This window comes from Prionailurus viverrinus, chromosome C1 (genome assembly GCF_022837055.1).
Source record: "Prionailurus viverrinus isolate Anna chromosome C1, UM_Priviv_1.0, whole genome shotgun sequence".
NCBI classification, from domain to species: domain Eukaryota; kingdom Metazoa; phylum Chordata; class Mammalia; order Carnivora; family Felidae; genus Prionailurus; species Prionailurus viverrinus.
The window spans coordinates 162,267,668-162,279,918 of record NC_062568.1 but is presented as its reverse complement, the minus strand read 5'-3'; the positions used below and the strand labels follow the sequence as shown (position 1 = coordinate 162,279,918).

At 34.7% G+C, this 12,251-nt stretch overlaps 1 protein-coding gene across 12 annotated transcripts in view; it reads right to left on the bottom strand.

The window, feature by feature from the left end:
- The window catches only part of ITGB3BP (integrin subunit beta 3 binding protein), a 72,701-nt gene that overhangs the window by 48,968 nt on the left and 11,482 nt on the right, over positions 1-12,251 (bottom strand). For 11 of the 12 annotated variants that reach the window (XR_007155235.1, XR_007155234.1, XR_007155236.1 and 8 more), the window contains one exon: positions 2,564-2,606. The exons of the other annotated variant lie outside the window; for it this stretch is intronic. Coding sequence is in view for 4 of the 11 variants with exons in the window: in XM_047873807.1 (XP_047729763.1) it covers positions 2,564-2,606 (43 nt within the window). In the remaining 7 variants the exon portion in view is untranslated. Of the gene's footprint in view, positions 1-2,563; positions 2,607-12,251 lie in introns of those variants that run through there. 12 annotated transcript variants of the gene reach the window in all.

Here is a 12,251-nt window from a genome sequence, read left to right as displayed (position 1 = left end):
GAGGGAGAGAAGAAAGTAGATTTGAACCAGATCAGTAAGACTGCAGACTGTGAGCTATAAAATCTCCTACTGCCCTGAAATTCAAAGTTCTTTCTAATTTCAGGAGTCAGCAGAAACCTTGTCTCAGAGAGATACGACAAGTTTAGGTGCTAGGAATAATGAGACATAGAAGTGTTCTACCAATCAATAGTAACAGAGTAATCTAGCTTGGGCACCCATGTCTAAATTAACAAACCTCCCCCCAAACTTGCACTGTTATTCCTTCTAGCAGCAAGCCTACTGAGTTGGCCTTGGTAGGAAGTATGTTCCTTCTCTTCCCAACTCTACAATCTATTTATTCCACTCCTTCTCTGAGGTGGCCTGAATGAGACTAGGTATATGACCAGGCGGCCAGTTGTCCCTACAAATTCATCTGAACTGCGATTAGCAGCAGCTTGTAATAAATAATTCATCTTTATTTCTGAAAATCCGTCTAGAAACAGTGCTAGGAGGGCAATATGAGCAGCTCAAATACTGTAGGTAATGATAAACTGGAACCTTCTTTACTCCTCACTAACCATCAATAATTTGAAAGGTCCAGCAAATCATGGTACTTACAGTATACATTCTAGATTTTAAAGGAAGGTCACAGGGTATGATTCACACCTCTGTTTTCCCCATTAGGAGACTCATAAGGAAAATGACTTTTGCAGATTTGTCCTAACATCATGGAGCATTAATCTCCATGAAGGGCTGTAGCTGCTTTGGGAACAATGGGATTTGGGAGTTCCGAACATCTCTGAGAGAGGAAACAGCAGTAGATTAGAACGAGTAGGCTCCACTTTAAGCAACTGGTATATAAGAGTCATCTCCTTTCTGTGGATACCAGTCTTCTTCCTTCAGTATCATACTGGTAAGGCAAAATGACCATAAAGTTACTACTAGTTCCTCTGTAGTTTTATAGCAATTAGGTACTCTTAGAATTACAGGTGTAAGTCTTAAATGTCTGATTTTCCTTTGCATGGGCAAAGGCAGCCTCAGTAGGATCACTGACTTGTGGGTAGATTTGTGGATCCAGGCTGCTCTAGGGCAGAGTGGAGTGGATGGAAGCATAAATGTAGCTAAAGGCAGAATCCTAGCTAGACTTAGCACCAGAGCAAAAGCTGTCCATTCTAACATGCAAACAGAGCTGCAAATGATGAGGCAAGAGTACAAATGCAGAAATTACCAGAAATAGGTCAAAAAATAGAAGAGAAATGTTGAAGAAAGGCCCAAATTAGATGCTAGGAACCTGCATTTAGCAAGTGGTGGCCATGTGATACCAAGCTAAGTCAAGCTAGCTAAGTCCCTTTGGTTTAAAGGTATAGAATTGGGCCAAACATAACAATGTATTTTTCTAATACAGGATATTAGCTGTGGTGCTGTCTTCCTTGACACATCCTAATCTGGAGTAAAAATGGATAGAAAGCCTGCCATGATGACAATTGTACTTCATAAAAAGGATGAATTCCTAAATGGCTATTCTTTGCTATTCAAATAACGTTACCATATCCCAAAGAATGGTTTGGGGATAGGAAAGAACAGTATTTCATTTCAAGCTGGACTACTCGTCTACCAAAATACCATTCTGACCAAAGAAACAGATGCAGAATTACAGTCACAGCTGCATTCTGTACAGAACAAGTTGGATAATGGTACTCTAAATTGCTAATTACACTGCTAATGATTTTTTTAGTGGCATTGCATTATATTGCCACTTTTGTTTAAATTTTTTAAAAAAGCATCTAGGAAGTTTTAAAAATGGTAAATTGTTAAATATCAGTGAGTATTCCAAAGAGAAATTCCATATAATATCCATTTCTTAAAGTGGCACTCTCATATGGGATTTTGTAGGGGTGCCATTTATTGACTAGCTATTTGTTTCAATTTACTTTCTCATCAATTTACTTGCATTTAAGATTACTGAGGCCATAAGTATCTCAGTATTAGTATTTGTATCTAGCTCCATAGTTGGTATGAAAAGATAATAAACCAACATATGTCATGATATGCTGGCACTGGGAAATGTACTATGACTAGATTTACAAAAAGTAATAGCAACAGTACAATTTTATTTTTATTGTGACAACCATGGTGAAATTTATTACAGTGTTAGTATTTTATTGTTTAATTATGCTAGCATAGCTGAGGGAGGTAATTACATTTTTGATATAAAAATGCTGTTAATGTTTTTATTTCAATTTAGCAGATTATAGAATGCAGATTAAAGCACTGCCATTGTTCCATATTGTTTCTTGCGCATTTAAAAGGCAGAATATCTTTTTCCACAAACAGTAAATCAATTTCTACTGAATTATCTCATCAAGGTTTCTAAATAATTTGCCTCTTAAATGAAAACCCTATTCTGGCCAGGGACTTCAATACACTGGATTTATCAAAAATATTTTATATAGAAAATGGTGTACCAATCCCAATTATGTCACAATGTTTTTTTGGAAAAATTTTCTATTTATTAAGGTAAATTTGCTGTCAAAAAATTAAAAATACATTCTTGTTATGCAATTACAAACTCACAAGTACTTACTTTTGCTTCTAAGAGGTGATCCAATTTCAGTGATCTCTTAACACTGCAAACAAAATATTTAAAGAAATCTTAGATTTACATGCTTTAAGTAGCCAAATATTTAAGAGTAATAAATACAAACAAAGATTCTGAGTTACTTTGTCAACTAAAGCAGAATACCATATGATGAAAGCAAAGCAATTTTCATGGCTATGAAACTGGGTTTTTTAATAGCATATTTCAATATGGAATTGTAATGAAATATTTAAATGGATTTTTATATATGGTTCTACACACATGTACTATTGTACAATTCAAGCATTAAAGTCATATTATGAAATAATTTTAGTAAAAATTAATCTGTTTGTTTTAAAATACCACTACTGAGAAATTATACATAAGGACAAAATAATTTATACACCCTTAATGGAGATGTTGAAAGTATATTATTTGCAGAAATAATGTACTAGGTATTAAAATAAAGGTATGAACAAGATGAAAAAAGTTTTGCCCATTATTCTAGCTTTAAACATGATTCAGTGTTACCAGACTATGACTTAACTGAGGAACAGATGCTCTATGTCTTTATAAGTCCCCAATCCATAAGAAACTATTTTTTGTCTCTCTCACTAAACTGATTCAGGAACATGCCAGGCTCTCTCTGTGCAAAATCTGTTCTGCTAAACTGGATGCCCAGCTGTTGGTGACAATGCTTAGAAAGGAAAGCTGAATATTTATAATACTTTATTTCGTACAGCTGTCTTCTAAAGAGCAGTCATCAACATTTTATTGAATGCAGACTAAATGCTCAAAGGAGAAAAAGGTCAATATAAATTAAAACCAGTTTTCCCAGTGACAAATGCAGCGTTAAAAGTACTTTGAACCCTGAGAAACAGAAATTACGTTATCTAAAATAATAGAGAATTTGACATTAAGCAAAAAAAAGGATTGTATGGTAAAATTTGAATTATAAAAACCAAAAATCTTACATCTTAGAAAATGACTATTCTTAAATAAGTGACTATTGAGGTGTTTTTTTTTATTGACTTTCAAACAAGTGACAAGAACAAGAAAAAAATAGAAGAGATGGACAATTTACAAACACTATGGAGTAGCAAATATTAAATACAAAAATTTAATCTATCACTTAATTTTGCTATTATACCTACATTAGCTTAGCACATAACATTATTTGGAATTGATTAAATCACTTTGAAAATTTACTTGTATCTTTCAGAAGTCCACCTGAAATCAATTTAATGTGAATTTTCAATGAAGCAGGAAGAGACTAGAGCTATGAACAAATAAAAACGGCAGATGATCCAAAAAAGTGTGTGTGTGTGTGTGTGTGTGTGTGTGTGTGTAGTTTTGGAATATGTAGTACCCTATTCAGGTGTGTGAGATGTTTTAGTATTTTATAAAATTTCAGAAGTAGAGTTCAAAACTTAAAATACACAGCACAGCATTTTTTATCCTTTGTTTTTTTTTAATTTTTAATTTAATATTTAGCTAACTATCCTTTGTTTTTAAATACTAAGGTGTAATACTGCTTATTAGAAGGAAACAAACCCTACCCTGATATTAACTTTCAAAATATTATTGCTTTAACACTGATGATTAATTCTTACAGAAAGTAACTAATGTTTGGATTTAAAAGGTTTCCAGTTTAGTTGCTAGTGTTGATCTAAAGGCCCAAGGAAATACATAAAAGCAAACAAGAAAAGTTAGACTGTTATTTTCTATAATAACTCTAAAAACATAATTTATTGTGGATGATATGGCTTTCAGATAATTCAGGGATCCAAACCAACACCTGGTAATATTTGCATGAATCATGAAAAGAAGGCTAAGAAATCACTCAGTTCATCCAATAAGGAAGAGGTGGTGTGACATGCCCGCTATCACACAGCTTGAAGGGAAGAAACGCAGATCTCAGGTCCTGAGATCTTAATAAATCTTTGTTGAATTGAAGGGGAGGAGTTAAAGAAGAGGTAAAGAATAGCAAACCTACCAGAGGATTTTATGACAATCTACCTTTACTATTCTATTAGAATTGGGCCCACTGACAAAATATATTATTAAATTAAGCATGCTTTACCCTTTTTTTTAACCGCTCTTTTATCCACAACCGTAGCGTAAGCATGAAATTATTATGTTAGGTGTAAAAGGATGATGTTAATAGCAACATAGAGGAAGAGATGGTTGAAGCATATTATAAAGGAAGAACATACAAAACTCGATTAGATATATGGAAGTAATATTTTCCTAAAGTATTTACTCACTTGCCACCAGTATTTGTTGGCAATTAAAAGTGATATATCTCGGGGCACCTGGGTGGCTCAGTCGGTTAAGCGTCCGACTTCGGCTCAGGTCACGATCTCACGGTCCGTGAGTTCAAGCTCCGCATCAGGCTCTGTGCTGACAGCTCAGAGCCTGGAGCCCGTTTCAGATTCTGTGTCTCCCTCTCTCTCTGCCCCTCCCCTGTTCATGCTCTGTCTCTCTCTGTCTCAAAAATAAATAAACATTAAAAAAAAAAATAAATAAAAGTGATATATCTCTGGGACTTCTATAAAGTTATAAGAAGCTTTTGTGGTTACTACATTGGTTTAAAAAAATGACACCCCCCCAAAAAGGCAAATGATCAAACAGACATTTCTCCAAGGAAGATATACAACTGGCCAATAAACATGAAAAAATGTTCAACATCCCTAATATTAGGAAATGCGGATCAGAGCCACAGTGAGATACCATTCATAACCATTAGGATGTCTACTATCAAAAACCCAGAAAACCCCCCAGAAATTGTTGGCTACGGTATGGAGAACTGGAATGTTTGTGCACTGCTGGCAGGGCTGTAAAATGCTGCTGTGGAAAACAGTCTAGCAGTCCCTCAAAAAATTAAATGTAGAATTGCCATATGATTCAGCAATTCCACTTCTGGGTACATAGCCAACGGAATTGAAAGCAGAGACACAAACAGGTATTTGTACACGCATGTTCATAGCAGCATTATTTCCAATAGTCAAAATGTGAAAGCAATGCAAGTGTCCATTAACAGATGAATGAGTAAACAAAATGTACCACAGATATACAATGGAATATTAGGCAGCCTTAAAAAGGAAGAAATTCTGACATATGCTACAACATAGATGAACCTTAAAGACCTTATACTAAGTGAAATAAGTCAATCACAAAAGGACAAATACTATACGATTCCACTCAGGTGCTTAAAGTAGTCAAATTCATAAACACAGAAAATAGAGCATGGTTGCCAGGGGTTGGGAGGAAGGGTGAATAGGGAGTTACTGTTTTATGGGTATAAAGTTTCAGTTTTGCAAGATGGAAAACGTTTTAGAGATACATGGCAGTGATAGTTGCACATGTGAATATACTGAATGCCACCGACCTGTACACTTAATAATTTAACATAGTAAACTTTACAAAAACAGTAAAAAAATAGTAAATTTTGTTATGTATATTTTACCACAGTTTAAAAATACTTTTTAAAATGGGCACCTCTACTGTATCCTAGTTTCTTCCCCTGCTTATAACCTCTGCAGGTTACTTTCTACTTTCAATCTAACCCAAATTTATACCTATGCCCATAATTTAACTACTATGCTCCATTTTTAGGTATACTAAGTTTAGATTCATTGGGATCAAAATCCTGGTTGCTACCGGCATTTTGCTCTTCAGCATTTAGGAAAGATAAATACATTTGACAGGCAATTTCATATGAAGAGAAATAGAAACTATGTTTGTAGGATCAGTCATATTACTAAGACTATCCTCCCCTATTTTATTTATCACATGATAGTATCCTGAATAGGATTATCTGATTCTGTCAGAAAAGAACAAGCAGAGAGTTTCATTATACATTACTAATACTGGTGACAATATTAAAGAAATTACTCTAGAAAATATGAACTTTCATTTGATTTCTAATTAAGAACCAGGAATGACACCTCATAAGCACAAAATTACATGCTCTGAGCTTCTCTTTAAAACACTAAATATCATTTTGAGTAGCAGAGCTGAGAGATTCTATGTGTGGGGAGAGAGATAAACTTAGTAAAGCAGATAAGACTCAGAGAGACTTGATGGTATGCCAAATTCCTCCCCTAAGTTTGGGCAAATCACATAATCTCACTAAGCTTCATAAAGTTGATAATAATACTGGCCTGTAAACTAGTAGGAAATTTCTGAATGGAAGATAAAAATATCACTTACTATGCCAGTGCTTCCATTTACTTCTCACTATAATGTGATGATAATATTGCAAGAGCATTTAAAGGATTGTTGAGTATGCTTATGAGATGCTTAGAAATCTTTTGATGAAAGGCATTGGCCAAATTCACATCCCATGTGACTCCTTTGGTGTAAATTGATATATGTGAAATGATTTATTTTCCATTCTATATATGAGAATGAAAAAAGAAGGGAGAAGAATCTCCTATATCCTTTTTATATTATTCCTTTCATTCAGGCCTGTGTTCTTTTGTGTTCAACATTCATGGTGGTGATACAATAATTCACTATCACATATGGGTGAGCAGAGGGAAATATTACTCTATACATGTAGAAATATGGTCACCATGTGAAAGCACCTAAATAAATGATTAATTCTGTATCCTTCATGAATAACGGGTCAAAACCATAACCAGTTATTGGGCGACATATTTGTGTGTGTGTGTGTGTGTGTGTGTGTCAACATCTTCCTTATTAAAAGATTAATAGTGAATTAGCTAAAGAATTCTTACAAAAGTAAAAGGATATATACGGGAATATTGATCCCAGAAGATAAATAGAGATGAGATCGTTATTGAGCTAAATAAAGTGAGAAACGCCATAACTTCATTCTTAAATGAGTATTCTCAGAAATGAACATTAATAAAATATTCATTACTATTTCTGCTTGTGAGAAACTTATATATACATATGTATTACCACACATACATACATATAAAGGACATAAGTTTAATCCTTTTAAAATCTATTAAAAGGGGCCAAATAGGTTTACCAGAATTAAATATGGAAAATGGGTAATCTTTTAATATTTTTGTATGTATTATATGTTACAGCATAAAACTTAATGACACATTGATGTCTACCCTTCCCCTGAGATTCTAGCACTATCATCTCTAAGTTTTCCCTGACACTGTCCACTTTGCATTAAGGACCTTTCTACTCTACAGCACTATAGCAGTTCCTCTCACTAAGCTTATCATGTTGAAATAGTCCATTTCTATGTTTGTCTTTTCTCCCTGTACTAGCACCTCTCTGGTAACTGGTAGGTTAAACATTCTTGTTAAACTATCCTTCTCAAAAATTAAAATTCCTAGCAAACACAATATCTGTTCATATTTGAATCCCCAAAGCCTGACGCAGTGATGGGCACAAAAGAGTTATATAATGATTTAATTCACTGTATTTATTTTGAACTTAAAGCTTCAATCTCAAATATTTAAGTCCTTTAATTGTTTATGATTCTTCAATCCTGTTTAGGTAGTTAAATACAGGTTCCTAAAAGATGTCATATTGACAGTCTTATCTCTAAGGTAGTCTCTTGTATGAATTTGTCTTAAGAGTTCTGGAAAAATCTAAACCATAATCTCTTCAAATATTGACTTTCCTTCATTCTTCCTTTATATACTTCATCTAGAAGTAATTTTAGACTTTCTAGTTCCATTTCCCATATCTCTAAACTCTTATTTCTTAGATTTCTTGCCTGTATAGTGAATTTGGGCAATTTCTTCAGATCTTTCTTTCAGTTGTCTAATTCTTTCTTCAATTGTATCTAATTTACTGTTTAATCCACCCATTGGTGTGCGTGTGTGTGTGTTTAAAAACAACTTGATGAGGTTTTTGCGGGTAACTTTTAATTTTTACCTAATTTTAAACAAAAAAAGTCTAGGAAGAAGAGTTCTTGTTATCCTTTACCCAGACTTGTCACTTATTTACATTTTGTCCTATTTGTTTTAATCATTCTCTCTCTATACATATATATAAACCTTTCTTGACTTATAGTAGGTTATGCCCTGATAAACCCATCTAAGTTGAATGTATCTCAAGTTGAAAATGCAATTAATACACCTAACCTAACAAATATAATAGCTTAGTTCAGCCTAAGCTTACATTAACCTAGAGTTGCCCCCCACCCTCAGGCTTGCTCTCTCTCCAAATAAATAAACTAAAAAAAAAAATTTTTTTTTAATAAATAAAGGGGCAGGTTTTAATAGGTCCCAGAGAGTAGGGGGTGGGGAGGTTCAGAGGAAAAGGGAAGTTTGGTGAAAGGATTACCATGGGGGAACAATAGATGAGGTGGGGATGGTGAAAGAAAAATGGCACCAGAGGTGGAACCTGAGCACACAGGACAGCTGCCACATGTTCAGAGTCAAAGAAGATGGGGAAGGCAGAAAAGAGGCTTTAGAAGCCTTTGTTTCTCTCTTTAATTGTTTGTTTGCCTCATTTAGAAACTGTATTTTGCAGAGAGGCAATTTTAGATTCCCAATAACTTTCAGAAGCCTCAAAATACTAATCCAAACAGGTATCCCATTCAGTTTTTATTTATTTATTTTAATTTTAGATATAGAAAGAGCACAGACATGCAATAGGTGGGGGGGGGGGCAGGGAAGAGAGAGAATCTTAAACAGGTTCCACACTCAGGTGGATCCCAATGAGGGGCTCAATCCCACAATCCTGGGATCATGACCTGAGCTGAAATCAAGAGTCGGACACTCAACAGACTGAGCCACCCATGCACCCCCCCATTCAGTTTTGACAATTTTATTTATTTTTTAAGTGTCTATTTATTTGTTTTTGAAAGAGAAAGAAAGCATGAGCAGGGGAGGGGCAGGAAAGGGGGGAGGGGGGAGAGAGAGAGAGAGAGAGAGAGAGAGAGCGAGAGAGAGAGAGAGAGAGAGAGAGAGAGAGAATCCTAAGCAGGCTCCATGTTGTCAGCATAGAGCCGACATGGGTCTCAATCCTATGTACTCTGAGATCATGACCTGAGCTGAAATCAACAGTCAGATGCTTAACTGACTGAGCTACCCAGGCACCCCCAGTTTTGACAATTTTAGAGCGATGGCTGTCCAATTCAGTTATGAGAAAAGTAATTTTGGAGAGATAGAAAGTTTCCCATAATGGCCATTGAAGTTCTTAATTACTGTTGTTAAGTCATTCCATTTAGTTAGAAAGGTACTTAAGGAAAGACCACAGTTTTTATTTTTTTTTTTAATTTTTTTTTTAACGTTTATTTATTTTTGAGACAGAGAGAGAGACAGAGCATGAATGGGGGAAGGTCAGAGAGAGAGGGAGACACAGAATCGGAAGCAGGCTCCAGGCTCCAAGCCATCAGCCCAGAGCCCGAAGGACCACAGTTTTTAAACATAAAACCAGCTGGGGTCCTAGAAGTCAGGGTGAAGGGTACTCTCAAATCATTTTGATCACCAGGATCCCATTTCTTAAAAGATTTTTTTTTCCCTAGGGCAAAAAAGAAAAATTCCTGAACAGAACAGTTTTCAACTGGAATAGTGTAATTCCAAAACAGTAGCTTTAAATCTAAGTGCAGTAAAGACTACAGTGAAAAGGTAGAGAATATCAGAATAGATTTAAAGTGTACATACACACACACACACAAAATCTTAAGTGTATACACAAACACACACACACACACACACACACACACACACACACACATACACATACACGTATTCCAACTCATTCAATCCTCACAACATTGATACTACCTAACCTGATACCAAAATATGGTAAAAGAACTGTTAAAAATTTACTGACCAATATATTTCATATTTAGGTCCTTAATCCATTTTCATGAACATGGAATCAAAGATCCTTAGCAAAAGATTAGCAAATCTAATTCAGCAACATATGAAAGCAACAAAACATATGTCCAAGAGGGGCTTATACCAAGAATGTAAATTGTTTTGATATTTTAAAATCAATTAATGTTTTCAAAAAGAGAATAAAGGAGGTCATATTAGTAGTTGCACAAAGAATACACCCATTCATGATAAAACAAAAACTCAGCACACTTGGAGTAGAAAGGGAAATATTCCTATGAAAAACCTACACATATTGTACTCAGTACTGAACACTTATTCTAAGATTAGGACTATAAGATAAGATGTGCCCTCCCACCACTTCTATTTAACAAAGCTCTAAAAAAAGAAAGGAAATGTGTAAGTGTTGGAAAGGAAAAAGTAAAATTGATAATCTGCCAGTGATGTGTCACAAACATGGAAAATCCTAAAGAATTTATAAAACAGCAATTAGAACTATTTAGCAAAGGTGCAGATCATAAGGTGAATATACAAAAATAAATTACATTTCTATGTTATAGCTAGAAACACCTGGAAACTGAAGCTTAAATTTTTCCATATACAATCACATTTAAAAACTACATAAAATAAGGGGCGCCTGGGTGGTTCAGTCGGTTAAGTATTCAACTTTGGCTCAGGTCATGATCTCGCGGTTCATGACTTCGAGTCCCATGTCAGCTCTGTGCTGACAGTTTAGGGCCTGGAGCCTGGTTCAGATTCTGTGTCTCCCTCTCTCTCTGCCCCTCTCCCACGCACACTCTGTGTCTGTCTCTCTCTCAAAAATAAATAAACATTAAAAAATGATAATTTTTTAAAATAATATAAAAACAGGGAGGGGGACAAAAACATAAGAGGCTCTTAAATATGGAGAACAAACAGGGTTACTGGAGGAGTTGTGGGAGGGGGAATGGGCTAAATGGGTAAGGGGCATCAAGGAATCTGCTTCTGAAATCATTGTTGCACTATATGCTAACTAACTTAGATATAAATTTAAAAAATAAATAAATATTCTTAAACTACGTAAAATAAGTTTAACAGAAGACACTCAAGATTTCTACAGTGAAGACTACAAAATGTTGCTTAGAGAAAAGAAAGATCTAACTAGGAGCAAGTTTATGGATTTGAAGTCTTGATAACTTTAAAAATGTTAGTTCTCCCGAGTTGATCTTTACATACATTGCATTTCCTGTCAATCCCAGCAAACATTTATTTTCCTATTGGAAAACCAAATTCAAAATCTTTACACAAAGGCAATGGACTTATAACAGCCAAAATATTCTTGAAAAAGAATAAAGTTGGAGTACATACACTAACTAGACTTACTATAAAGTGGTTCTGAATTCAGTGTGGTTTGGGCATAAGAACAGATAAAATGAAGAGAATAGAAAGTCCAGAAATGGAACCAGAAAGGTGCCAAAGCAATTTAATGACGAAAGAGAAATCTTTCCAAATTGTTCTGGAATACCATATGGAAAAATAAACCAAACAACCTTGACTTCTACCTTATACTATATACAAAAATTGATTTGAGATATAACATAGAGATATGTGGAAAAGGCAAAGTTTCTAAAGGAAGCATATGAGAATATTGTTACAACTGGGGTAGATAAAATTTCAGGTAAGAAACAAAAACAATACCCATAAAAGAGAAAAAAATGACAAATCAGACTTTATCTAAATTTTAATCTTCTGCTTATTGAAGGACACCATTAAGAAAATGGATTGTCAAAAGCTGCAGGTATCACAGTTCCAGATTTCAAGTTATATTGCAAAGCTGTAATAATCAAAACAGTGTGGCACTGGCACAAAAAAATAGACACACAGATCAATGGAATAGGATAGAAAGCCCAGAAACAAGTCCATGATTT